Here is a 13152-nt window from a genome sequence, read left to right as displayed (position 1 = left end):
CCTCTCTGGCAGTGGCTGCTCATTCCAGGCTGGGCCTGCCCCATGGCTTGTTGGCATCCCATGGGCAGCTGCTGTGACAGTTTTTGCAGGGCATTTGGGCTGCAGCCTGGATGCATACCTAGACCTCGCTGCTTTTCTCAGCCAGGGTCTGGGAGAGAATGAAACCTATTGTTCTAGTTACCTGCTGTATGTGACTCTCTCCTGTGCGTTTCTCTCGTGTAGGTCTTCTTTCCTGTGCATTTAGGGTGGTACGAAGTAAAGTGAGAAAATAGACACTCATGGCCAGGTGCGGTGGCTCATGCCTGGAATCCCAGCACTTTGGGAGGCCGAGGCAGGTGGATGAGGTCAGGAGTTCAAGACCAGCCTGGCCAACATGGCGAAACCCCGTCTCTACTAAAAATACAATTAGCTGGGCGCAATAGCAGGTGCCTGTAATCCCAGCTATTTGGGAGGCTGAGGCAGGAGAATTGCTTGAACCTGGGAGGCGGAGGTTGCAGTGAGCTGAGATCCGGCCACTGCACTCCAGCCTGGGCAACAGAGCGAGACTCTGTCTCAAAAAAAAAAAAAAAAAAAAAAAAAGGAACTAGACACTCATAGTTATTTGTGTTTTTGTGCTTTGTGGTTCCCTGAGGAACCCCCGTTGAGAAGAAAGGCTGGAACCCAGCTCTGGCTGACCCAGAAGCCCCCCTAGACCCCAACCCCTACTCCAGGCTTGGGGATCCAGGAATGAGAGTCCTAAGGGAGTCGGGGACTGGTTCAGGGTTGCTCAGACTCTTAAACAAGTCCCTAATGCCAGGCCAGGACTGTGTGGCGGGCGGCACGACCGTCCATTCCTTCTTTAGTTTGAAAGCAGAACAGTTGCGGGACGCTGGTTTTGACGTCGCTGGCTGTGAAGGTGCATTTGTGGAGCCGTGTCCCAGACCTCCAGGCTCAGGAGCCACCGGTTTGGGAGGCCGAGCAGCGCCCTCCTTCTCCTTCCCTGAGAGCTGAGGCTGCAGCTCTGGCTGCCTCTGGTAAGTGCTCTGCAGCCCTGGCATGGCTGGAGGAGGGGCAGCGGCTAAGTGGTTTCTGAAAAAGGGCAAAAATGATGGGAAAAGCTTTGGGATCCTCTGGGAATCAGAGCCGCAGCAAAGGCAGCTGCTTGCATCGCTGGAAGCGTTTTTTCCTTGAGTGCTGAAGGGCGCCTACAGCCCACTCCTGCCAGTGCAGGGCAGCTGCTGCCAGGGCCGGGCCCGGGACCCCACAGAGGCAGGGAGGCCGCTCTTCTCCCACACGAGCCCAGCTCTCCCTTCGAGTAGCAACTGCCTTCGAGCTCACGAGCAGCCATGGGCCTGGGGTGTGCCTGCGTCTAGTTGGTGAGTCCCTTTCTTTGTCTGATGGCCAACAGAGACGTTAGCTTTTAGGATGGCATAGTCAGTGGCCAGAAGCTGGGCCCTGCCACTTTCCAGCTGTGCCACTGTGGGCAGTTCCCCTCGCCTCTCTGTGCCCCAGTTACCTCGTCTGAAAATGGGGGGAGTGGTAACAGTGGCTGCCTCAAAGGTGGTCGTGAGGCTGAAGTGAACTTGGGGTGCCCTCGGCCTGGCTCCTCGGAAGCACCTGGGAGGTGAGAGTGGAGGTTGTCGTTACCGGGGTTTGTTCTTTTTGCTCCTGCACCGGCCGTCCTCGGGGGAGGAGGCTGCAGCTGCTGCTGAGGTTGCTGGTGTGTGGCCGGAGGTTTTCGGCCCGTCGCCCTCTCTGTGGAGCGGACGAGCGCAGGGCTGGGAAGTAGGCACGCTGGGTGCTTGTGCTGCTGTCCTGTCTCTCTGTTCTTCACGCCTGGGTTGGGAAGCCCGCAGCCTACTGCCTCTCTTTGAGAGAAGGGACTATTGAGAATAATGCGGCTGGGTCCTGGGCCAGCGTTCTCCCAGCTTCCAGAGAGTCCCCAGTGGCAAGCAGAGGTGCTCCCAAGAACTTGGATGGATGGATGGATGCTTTGGGCAGAGAGGGGAGCAGGGAAGCCACACCCCAGGTTGTCTCACCTGCACTGGGGAGAGAAGAGATTCTTCCTCCAGGTGGTGGGCAGTGTCCTTTCTGGCTTTGGAGTTGAGACAGACTCAGAGATCAAACCAGGTCTCTGGGGGCAGAATCGATGGTTTTAGGATTGTCCTTTAGTCCAGATGGATGAGTTTGTGAATCTTGTGTAAACCAGAATCACCATCTCCATCACACAGTCAACACTCGTTGGCCTAAATCATGGTAGAAGTTCCGCCGATCACTGTAGAATGTTTTGCGGTGACAGGTGCGTCACCACGGGCTCAGGTGCAGAGTGGTACACTCCAGGCCTGGCAGTGGAGGACTGTCCTGACCCTATTCCCCGGCCCAGCCCAGGGCACATGGCCCCTCGGTTCCTGGCCCACCCCGTTCCCTGGAAGAAGCTTGGTTTGCAGTAGGGAATCAGGTGCAAAGTGTGCAGTATAGACTCAGCGTTCGTCGACTGACTGAATGATCACAATCCGGGCTGCCTCCTGTTGGCTGGATTTGACTGGACTGGGACTGATCAGAGGAAGAGGCAACGCCATTAACAAAGAACGTTGCTGAAAGGTTCACGGGAGGCTCTGGCTAACAGGTGCTCTCTTACTAGGCTGCCTAACAAGCAGCCCCCTATTCTTTTTTTTTTTATTATACTTTAAGTTCTAGGGTACATGTGCACAACGTGCAGGCCTGTTACCTATGTACACATGTGCCACGTTGGTGTGCTGCACCCATTAACTCATCATTTACTTTAGGTATATCTCCTAAAGGCAGCCCCTGTTCTTATTCTTAGCTTATTCTTGGAGACCACAGACATCCCTGGGACAGCCAGGCGTAGGTATGGCCTGGGTCTTATTCACACTGCATTTTGGGGTTCCTGAGCTGCCTGATTGAGTGGGAGGGTGTTTCAGGTTTAGGTCTAGCCCCTGCATTTTCTTATGCCTCGCCCCGAGGGTGAGAGGCCCTATTCTGATTGGCCCCCAGGCCCTGCGGTGGAGTCTGGGTCTGAGTTGAACAGCTGAGAAACAGCCCCAGACCTCCAGCGTGGTGGTGGAGTCCTGGAGATGCTCTGGAGCCAGCCTGCGTGGGGTCAAGTCCGGGTTCTGCCTCTGACTGTGTGACTTCGGGGGCGTGCTGTAACTGCTCTGTGCCTCAGTCTCCTCATCGGTGAACTATTTCCCTCTTAGGGATGCTGTGGGAATTAAGTGGGTGAAGAAAGGCAAGTCCTGAGAACCGTGTTTGCTCTGTGCATGTGCTTAGACACGTCAATGATTCTGATTCTCATTCGCTTCTGGTGCCTTTTAAGCACTGCCAGGCTCCCCGTCCTGTGAACCGTCCTTGACGGGGTGTTATCTTCAGAAAGCACATACTAGCACCTGGCCCCCAGGCTTCCAAAGCTACGCGCGGCTTCCTACCGTCCATGCAACCATGTCGGCTCTCAGTTCCTTGGAGTTAAGGCTGACGGCCATCTGGTTCTGAGCCGGCCGCGTGTCTTCCCGTCCCACTGACTCCCTCTTCTTCAACGGCTTCCCTGTCTGTCTCCCAGCCCCAGCCCACCTCTGTTCCCTTTCCAGGCTCAGCTCATCCATCACCAACTCCATGGAGCCCTCTTCAGCACCCTGCCCCCTCCTGCAGTCCCTCAGCCCAGCCAGTACCTGGTTTCTGTGTCAGCGGGGGGCTGACTCCTCTCTGCGCCCCCAGCGCAGGGCTGGACTCTGAGGAGGAGGATTCGGTAGATGGGTATTGAGTGATCAGATGAGGGAATCAGCTTTCTGTGGCTGGGAACACTCCTGCTGCAGGGGATCTGTCTGATGGGTGAGTCAGAGATGGGCTCAGGTCTGTTGAAAGTGGATCAACAGGCAGGCAGGGAGATGGCCAGCAGCCAGCCGTCTGTCCCGTTCACAGCCTCTGGGGCGGTGAGGCTTCCTCCACGTTTTCGTGGATCTGGGCTTCAGAACATAGTCGGTTTACGGCCACAGCCCAGCCGTGTGCTCTGGGGTTTCACTGCCTGAATTTTTACTTGAGGGACTTGGGAGTCTCCCTGAGCTATTCTGGCTTGGGAGATTGCCTGATTCTATATTTTAAAAAAAGAAAATGCAGGACTTGAGAAGCCTCTCGTTCCTTCTGTGGCTGTTTTCCAGAATGTAGCCACTGCTGGGACAGTAATCTCCCTCACTTCCTGTGGAAATGGGAATTAGAAGGGTCTGATTGCTCTTATTTCCCCACACATGACCAGGTGACCAGTGCAGCTGCTGCTGCTTCTTTTTTTTTTTTTTTTTTTTGAGACAGAGTTTCACTCTGTCGCCAGGCTGGAGTGGAGTGGCACGGTCTCGGCTCGCTGCAACCTCCACCTCCCGGGTTCAAGCGATTCTCATGCCTCAGCCTCCCGAGTAGCGGGGATTATAGGTGTGTGCCGCCATGCCTGACTAATTTTTGTATTTTTTTAGTAGAGACGGGATTTCACCATGTTGGCCAGGCTGGTCTCAAACTCCTGACCTCAGGTGATCCACCGGCCTCGGACTCCCAAAGTGCTGGGATTACAGACGTGAGCCACCATGCACAGCCCAGTACAGCTTCTTCATAAGGAGACAGATCAGGCAAGGTCCCTGCACAGGAGGAGGTCACAGGGCGTGGGAGAGAGAAATCAGTGACAGATCGCAATTGCTAGACCACCTGGTGGGCTGTGTGGGATGGACAGTCAATGGGCTGGGCCACTGTATGGAGGATGGCGGGGAGCATGACCAGGGCAGGGATCTGGGGGCTTCATGGAGGAGGTGGCATCAGTGCTGGATCCTGAGGGGAAGTAGCATCTGAGAGGAGGTGGTAGGATTTGTGCAAGGGTAGAAGGAGGAAAAAGCCCTTAGGTGGAGACCCAATGGGAATAGAGGCTATGGGAGGGATGTATGGGCCAGCCCTGGGTGCCAGGGAGTGGGGATGCCCAGCCAGAGGGAGGGGAAGTCTGGGGATTGGGCAGGATGGGAGTGGAAAATAGCATCAGCTCATGTGTCCAACTCCACGTGCTGCTGCCAGTGGCCAGCGGATCTCTAGGTGTTTAGGCCTAGAAGACCCACCAGCTCCGAATCACTTACTGCCTAAACATTCCCCATCTCTACTAAAAATACAAACATTAGCCAGGCCTGGTGGCGGATGCCTGTAATCCCGGCTACTTGGGAGGCTGAGGCAGGAGAATCGCCTGAACCCGGGAGGTGGAGGTTGCAGTGAGCTGAGATTGTCCCACTGCACTCCAGCCTGGGCGACAGGGTGAGATACTGTCTCAAAAAAAAAAAAAAAAAAAAAAAGCCAAAACATTCAAGGCCGGGATGCTCGACAGATACTGATTCATAAAAATGACGAAAAGCACAAAATCCAAAATCTCGTATAAGCTCAGTGGCTGTGGCAGCAAGATTGAAGAGCAAAGGCAGGCTGGGCACCTGGCTGGTGGCGTGTGGACCCGTGGCACAGCAGGGCCCCTCAGTGCAGTGTGGGTGTGCCAGTCTCTGCCGTTCACCCTATTCCAGGGACGGTCTGCTTGGCTCTTCTGGGCTGAGCCATCCTCATCACAGATCCTCCCTGAATTTAGCCCATGACAGCCACCCCGGCCGTTTCCCTTACTCTGTGTGGGGAGGGAGGCAGCACGGTGGTTGTTAACCTCAGTCTGCAGAGGAGGCACCTGAGGTCCAGAGAGGAGGAGGGCTGGGTCTAACCCAGAACCACAGACGGCTCTGATCCGGGGGCCTGTCCACCCTCCCAGGCCAATGTCAGTGGCAGCAGGACTGCCCGGGCGCCGCTAGGCCTGCTCACCTCTGGGGTCTCTGGGGTGAGGGTTCAGTCCTGGAAACACTTCAGTTCCAGGGGGCTGGGGGCAGCAGCCAGTTGGGGTTTTGGGGTACCCTGCTTCACAGGGCCCTTGGCGAGGAGGGCAGGTGGGGTCTAAGGACAAGCAGTCCTTACGTTGGGAGTCAACCCCGGTGTGGTGGCTGCTGCAGGCTTTACACCGGGCCGCAGAGGACCCAGCAAGGATGAAGAAATGGAGCAGCACAGACTCGGGGGCGGCTGTGGACCCACTCCAACAGGACGCCTGCCCAGACCCCCTGGATGGAGACCCTAACTCCAGGCCACCTCCAGCCAAGCCCCAGCTCTCCACGGCCAAGAGCCGCACCCGGCTGTTTGGGAAGGGCGACTCGGAGGAGGCTTTCCTGGTCGATTGTCCTCACGAGGAAGGTGAGCTGGCCTCCTGCCCGACCATCACAGTGAGCCCTGTTATCACCATCCAGAGGCCGGGAGATGGCCCCACCGGTGCCAGGTAAGTCCGCATCTGGAGGCCCCCTCCCTGCTAGGAGCCCAGCTGGCCATGGAGATGCCACAGGGTGTCTGGCTTCTGTGCTAAATGTCACAAAGCCAGGAGGCTGGAGAGCCTTAGGGGCGGTCTGGTCCAGTGTCCTTCCTCGTGGGACCTCGTGGGATGTGCTGTCAGCGGGGCTGGTGTCTGTGCTGGGTCTGGGTGTCCACGCCTGCAGTGCCTGCTAGCCACAGACACTTGGGCTTGACGTTTAAAAGCTCAAGGGCAGGAGGCTTTCAGAGAGCACAGCACGGCTCCAGTGAGCTGCAAGGCAGGGCAGGGAGGGCCACAGGCTGGCTGACTTCTGGGGAGCGTGAGGCCACCTTTTCCCTTAGAGGGGCCGTCTACACCCCTCCTCCAGCTTCCTCCGTCCCCACCAGCCTCCTGCCTCCCGCGCTCCCGAGCAGGCAGAGAAGCCAGTGGTCTGGGAGTAGGAGGGTGACTTTCTAGATGGTGTCTGTAGACAGGGTGGGGACGGAATGGGGACCTGTGCTCCCCACTGCCCTTGCTATATTGGTTTTCTGGGCAGTCAATTAGACCGGGGGGCAGCTTTTACATCACTTTTCCCCCTTTTGGTTTGCCTTGGGGTTTAGTCACATTCCCTTGACAAGCTCCGAAGGCCTCAGGGCCGAGGGGAGGCCAGGATGTGAGACGAGGGTGTTTTCTGACCTGCAGGCTGCCGTCCCAGGACTCTGTTGCCGCCAGCACCGAGCGGACCCTCAGGCTCTATGACCGTAGGAGTATCTTTGAAGCCGTTGCTCAGAATAACTGCCAGGATCTGGAGAGCCTGCTGCTCTTCCTGCAGAAGAGCAAGAAGCACCTCACGGACAACGAGTTCAAAGGTGGCCCCAGTGCTGGGCTCCGGGGAGGGCCCCAGCCCTGGCCTGCCCTGACCCTTCCTTTGTGTTTCAGACCCTGAGACAGGGAAGACCTGTCTGCTGAAAGCCATGCTCAACCTCCATGATGGGCAGAACGACACCATCCCGCTGCTCCTGGAGATCGCGCGGCAGACGGGCAGCCTAAAGGAGTTTGTCAACGCCAGCTACACGGACAGCTACTACAAGGGTGAGGAGGGCGGCGGGGCCGGGCACGGCTCAGCCCGCAGCACTGGGAACCAGGAGGGCATGGTTGTCCCTGGGCCTTCTTGCTCCTCTGGGATCCTTACTCCCTGTCCCAGCCACTGCTTTGGTGGCTCCTAATCCTAGGGTGTCCCTGCCTCTCCCATCTGCTGGCCTGATTTCTCCTGGTCCTGGGGGTCTCTGCCTCCCCTATCTGCTGGCCTGATTTCTCCTGGTCCTGGGGGTCTCTGCCTCCCCTATCTGCTGGCCTGATTTCTCCTGGTCCTGGGGGTCCTGCCTCTCTCATCTGCTGGCTTGATTTCTCCTGGTCCTGGGGGTCTCTGCCTCCCCCATCTGATGTCTCCTCTCTTGACCCTGGGATGTCCCTGCCTCCCGCTGCTGACTGGATGGTCCCTGTCCCTGGAAGTCACAGCCTCTGGCCTTTCTCTCTGTTATTGTTCCTTGCCCCTGGGGCAGTTTCGACTCCTCTGGCTTCCAACCTGTTATTTCCTGTTCCCAAGGGTTTCCTGTCTCAGGACCTTGCTGGGACCCCTTGGGGGACCCTGGCCTGGCCTCCTGCAGTGGGGGGTCCTCCAGGCACTTTCTGCCCAGTTCCTCCTGCAGCAGCTGCTGCCTGCCCAGAGCCCTTCCCCAGCACCTGTCCCGGCAGCCCCACGGGACTGTGGTCACAAAGCCAACAGTGCATGTCCTCTGCAGGCCAGACAGCGCTGCACATCGCCATTGAGAGGCGCAACATGGCCCTGGTGACCCTCCTGGTGGAGAACGGAGCAGACGTCCAGGCTGCAGCCAATGGGGACTTCTTTAAGAAAACCAAAGGGCGGCCTGGATTCTACTTCGGTAGGGAGACAATGTGGCTGACCCCGATCTCTTCGGCTTTTGCTAAGGGGAGGTTTGGGCAGAGACAGAGGGAGTTGGAGGCTGGTGGTTCAGGGACCAGCTGGATCTCACTCCTGAGGCCCGCCTGGCCCTGTGTTCATGCAGGTGAACTGCCCCTGTCCCTGGCCGCGTGCACCAACCAGCTGGGCATCGTGAAGTTCCTGCTGCAGAACTCCTGGCAGCCGGCCGACATCAGCGCCAGGGACTCGGTGGGCAACACGGTGCTGCACGCCCTGGTGGAGGTGGCCGACAACACGGCCGACAACACCAAGTTTGTGACGAGCATGTACAGTGAGATTCTGATCCTGGGGGCCAAACTGCACCCCACGCTGAAGCTGGAGGAGCTCACCAACAAGAAGGGAATGACGCCGCTGGCCCTGGCCGCTGGGACCGGGAAGATCGGGGTAGGAGGGGGCTTCGGCTCAAGCTGGTGCAGTGCGGGGACAGGGGTGTCAGGGAGGACTGCCTCACTGACTGCGGGAGCCTGCGTCACTATCTGTGTGTGCGGGACCCTGATTCTGTCACACCAGCTTGCAGGGCTGTTAGAATAAGTCTGAGAAACTGGGAGCCGCAGGGCAGAACGCTGCATGGCCAGTGTGGCCATTTTGGATTTCTAGCTCTGAGTATCGTCAAGACACAGGGTGGGGTGCTGGGCCATGAGGTGGGACCCCCTAAGGTGCAACAGAAGAAACGCTGTTGGGCCAGGCACGGTGACTCATGCTTGTAATCCCAGCACTTTGGAAGGCCAACGTGGGTAGATCACCTGAGGTGAGGAGTTCGAGACCAGCCTGACCAACCTGGTGAAACCTCATCTCTACTAAATACACAAAAATCAGCCAAGCATGGTGGCAGGTGCCTATAATCCCAGCTACTCAGGAGGCTGAAGCACGAGAATCGCTTGAACCTGGGAGGTGGAGGCTGCTGTGAGCTGAGATTTCACCACTGCACTCTAGCCTGTGTGACAGAGCAAGACTCTGTCACAAAAAAAAAAAGAAAAAGAAGAAAACAGCTGTTGGTGTTTTTACATGGCAGGCAGGAGCTTTAGGTGACAAGGCTGGTGGCTCCTGGTGACAGGCCTCCAGCTCCTGGCCTCAAGTGATCCTCCCACCTCAGCCTCCCAAGTAGCTGGGATTACAGGCATGAGTCACCCCATCTGGCTCTCATTTCTTGCATTCTCTTTATTTCTTTCTGGCTTGAGGTTATCGAGAATGGACCACCACTGTCTTTCATGGTGAGATGGTAGAGTTGGGGCCTCGCTGTGAGGGAATGGTGGGCCTGATATGGTACAGGTAGTATCTGAGGCAGCCGGCTGGTTGACCATTTTTTTTTTTTTTTCCTGAGATAGGGTTTCACTCTTGTTGCCCAGGCTGGCTCACTGCAACCTCTGCCTCCCAGGTTCAAGTGATTCTCCTGCCTCAGCCTCCCAAGTAGCTGGAATTACAGGCACACGCCACCATACCCGGCTAATTTTTTTTTGTATTTTCAGTAGAAACAGGATTTTGCCATGTTGGCCAGGCCGGTCTCGAACTCCTGACCTCAGGTGATCCACCTGCCGCAGCCTCCCAAAGTGCTGCGATTACAGGCGGCGTGAGCCACCTGCGCCCGGCCGGCTGGTTAATCTTGATGGTGGTCAGGAGTGGGTGGGGACTCGCCTGGGGCTTGGGTGAGGCCACTAGCTGGACTGGGAAGCAGAGCTGGTTGTTGGGATGCTGTCTGAGGCTGAGCCTGGGGCTGGCCTCTGATGGGCTCTTGATCCCTGGTGGCAGGTCTTGGCCTATATTCTCCAGAGGGAGATCCAGGAGCCCGAGTGCAGGCACCTGTCCAGGAAGTTCACCGAGTGGGCCTACGGGCCCGTGCACTCCTCGCTGTACGACCTGTCCTGCATCGACACCTGCGAGAAGAACTCGGTGCTGGAGGTGATCGCCTACAGCAGCAGCGAGACCCCTGTGAGTGGCTGGGGCACAGCCAAGGACAGCCTCAGGGCCTCTGCACCCCAGGCCCAATCCCAGCCCCTGGTCCAGCTCCAGCTGGCTTCTCATGAGGGAAATCCTGCTGCCCGGGGCCCAGGCCCTGCAGCCTCATGTCCCCATTCATGCCCACTGAATTTTCCCTAAGCATAGCAACCATACACGATTATCATCCTGTAAAAACAGAAACATTTCAGAGGTACATAGACAAAAGTCCCTCCTTTTATACTATGTAAAAATGTACAGTTTCTTTTTCTTTTTTTTTTTTTGAGACGAAGTTTCGCTCTTGTTGCCCAGGCTGGAGTGCAATGGTGTCATCCCGAGTCACTGCAACCTCCGTCTCTCTGGTTCAAGCGATTCTCCTTGAATCCCAAGTAGCTGGGATTACAGGCATGTGCCACCACGCCTGGCTAATTTTTTGTATTTAGTAGAGACAGGGTTTCTCCATGTTGGTCAGGCTGGTCTCGAACTCCTGATCTCAGGTGATCCAACCTCCCTGGCTTCCCAAAGTGCTGGGATTACCGGTGTGAACCACTGTGCCAGGCTAAGAATTGATTTTTGTGTAGGTGTGAAGTAGGCATCTCACTTAAATATTTTGGCTCCAAATGACTGTCTCAGTGTTACTTTTTGGGTAGTCCATCCTGCCATGCTGTTTGGAAAGGCCACCTTACCTGTCCCTTCTTCCTAAGGTGATGCTTTGAGCTCCCAAGGCAGACTCGGGGGCTGGAGTCTGTGCCATGAGCAGTGAAGGGCTTGCATGGTGTCTCACAGGCCAGAAGTTGCATTTATAGGAGCAGAGTCTGGGACTGGGAGAGGCCTGGTCTGCTCTGCCCTACCTGGGCTGCCGTGCTGAACCTGGGCCTCCAACTCAGAGTGCTGGATACAAGTGTTCCCAGAGGAGTGGTCCAGATAGGAGGTGACCTCAAAAAGGACTGCAGTATTTGACCTGGGGGAGAGGCTCCGGGACCACCACTGACATCTTCATGTCTCGGAAGGCTGTCAGGGACAAGGAGTGTGGACTTGTTCTGGGGACGCTAGGGCAGAACCAGGACCACTAGCAGAAAGTAGAGAAGACCAAAGAAGAGGTATTCCCTACAGTTAGTGACTCTCCATAGGCCTCTTGAGGCAGTAAGAGTTTCCCATCCCCAAAGGTGTTCAAGAAGACACTGATCGGGAACCTCTTTGAGGGAGCTTAAGCTTGGCTGGGGATTGTACTTGATGGCCTGAGGGAGGCTGGGATGATCTCATTTTGGCTCATCCATCTCAGGGATACTTTAACTTATTTTTATTTTATTTTATATTTTGAGACAAAGTCTCGCTCTGTCACCCAGGCCGGAGTGCAGTGGCGTGATCTCAGCTCACTGCAACCTCTGCCTCCTGGGTTCAAGCAATTCTCCTGCCTCAGCCTCCCAAGTAGCTGGGATTACAGGCACCTGCCACCACGCCCGGCTAATTTTTGTATTTTTGTAGAGACGGGGTTTCACCATGTTGGCCAGGCTGGTCTTGAACTCCTGACCTCAGGTGATCCACCTGCCTTGGCCTCCCAAAGTGTTGGGATTACAGGCGTGAGCCACCACTCCTGGCCTATTTGAACTTTATCAAAATCTCTGGATACGAGACATCTGCCCCGAAGCATACTTATAAAGATGGCATGAGGCCCTGGGCCCTCCTGCTGCAGGAAGGGCCTCCCAGTTCCCTGCCTGACCCAGGGCTGGAAATGTGAGAAGTCAGGACCCAGAAGCTCTTTGCTGCCTGCCCTCAGCCCCTCATGCCCAGGCTCTGCCTAAGCCAACTACTTCCCATTCCTGTGGGATCTCGGGAGTGAGTTATTAGACACAACGGGCATAGACTGTTGGGCGGTGCTGTGGGCCATTAAGTGAGTACTTAGAGCTTGTCCGGTTTCACCCCATTCACTGCACCTTTGGGAACACCGAGGCCAAGAGGGCGGGTCCCTCTGTGAGCTGCAGCAGTGCTGGGACCAGCCCCAGGCTCTGGCTGCCGGCTGGCTCAGACCTCCCTTGAGTCTCACCTGCTCCCTGGGCGGAGGATTGTGCGGCCATGTGGCTGTGGCTGTGAGGAGCGCCAGGGGCTGGCGTGGGCGTGCGAGGAGGTCCTGCTGCAGGAGGGAACCTCACTTCTCTCCGCTCCCCCTAGAATCGCCACGACATGCTCTTGGTGGAGCCGCTGAACCGACTCCTGCAGGACAAGTGGGACAGATTCGTCAAGCGCACCTTCTACTTCAACTTCTTGGTCTACTGCTTGTACATGATCATCTTCACCATGGCTGCCTACTACAGGCCCGTGGATGGATTGGTGCGGCCAGAGGCTCAGGCCTCGTGGGCTGGGGTGCGGCTGGTGGGGAAGGGATGTGGACCTTCCGGGGAGACCTCCCCCACCCCAGGCCCAAGCTCTGCCCCGGACTCCTTTCTGGCCTCCTGGAGCGATGGATGGAGAACCTGGAGAACTTTGTATCCTTGTGCCCATCTTCCCTGCCTCAGGCTGTACAGGAGACCCACCCGCTTCCTGCTTCCTAGTCCCTCTCCTTTAGCCTTGAGGTCCTGTGGGACTGAGTGTGTGGTGACTCAGGTCCCTGATCACAGACTGGGTGTACTTGGTTAGAAAACATGAAGGGGCCGGGTGCAGTGGCTCACACCTGTAATCCCAGCACTTTGGGAGGCTGAGGTGGGTGGATCACCTGAGGTCGGGAGTTTGAGACCAGCCTGACCAACATGGTGAAACCCCGTCTTTACTGAAAATACAAAATTAGCCGGACGTGGTGGAGCATGCCTGTAATCCCAGCTACTCAGGAGGCTGAGGCAGGAGAATTGCTTGAACCTGGGAGGCGGAGGTTGTGGTGAGCTGAGATGGTACCACTGCACTC

The 13152-nt window shown here is 56.8% G+C and overlaps 1 protein-coding gene across 3 annotated transcripts in view; it reads left to right on the top strand.

Moving 5' to 3' along the window:
• The first annotated feature begins 1230 nt into the window (after positions 1-1230).
• TRPV1 (transient receptor potential cation channel, subfamily V, member 1) overlaps positions 1231-13152 on the top strand; it is a 32356-nt gene continuing 20434 nt past the window's right edge. The window contains exons 1-8 of one of the 3 annotated variants that reach the window (XM_011980405.1): positions 1231-1355; positions 5997-6313; positions 7025-7191; positions 7262-7414; positions 8125-8265; positions 8410-8708; positions 10071-10250; positions 12426-12584. In XM_011980405.1, the coding sequence (XP_011835795.1) occupies positions 6030-6313; positions 7025-7191; positions 7262-7414; positions 8125-8265; positions 8410-8708; positions 10071-10250; positions 12426-12584 (1383 nt within the window). In that variant the 5' untranslated portion in view covers positions 1231-1355; positions 5997-6029. Of the gene's footprint in view, positions 1356-5996; positions 6314-7024; positions 7192-7261; positions 7415-8124; positions 8266-8409; positions 8709-9502; positions 9536-10070; positions 10251-12425; positions 12585-13152 lie in introns of those variants that run through there. The other 2 variants (XM_011980404.1, XM_011980406.1) reach the window with 2 other exon arrangements.

Source organism: Mandrillus leucophaeus, unplaced genomic scaffold (assembly GCF_000951045.1).
Source record: "Mandrillus leucophaeus isolate KB7577 unplaced genomic scaffold, Mleu.le_1.0 Scaffold212, whole genome shotgun sequence".
Lineage (NCBI taxonomy): Eukaryota > Metazoa > Chordata > Mammalia > Primates > Cercopithecidae > Mandrillus > Mandrillus leucophaeus.
The sequence above is the reverse complement of the archived record's forward strand: the minus strand, read 5'-3'. Positions and strand labels throughout refer to the sequence as shown.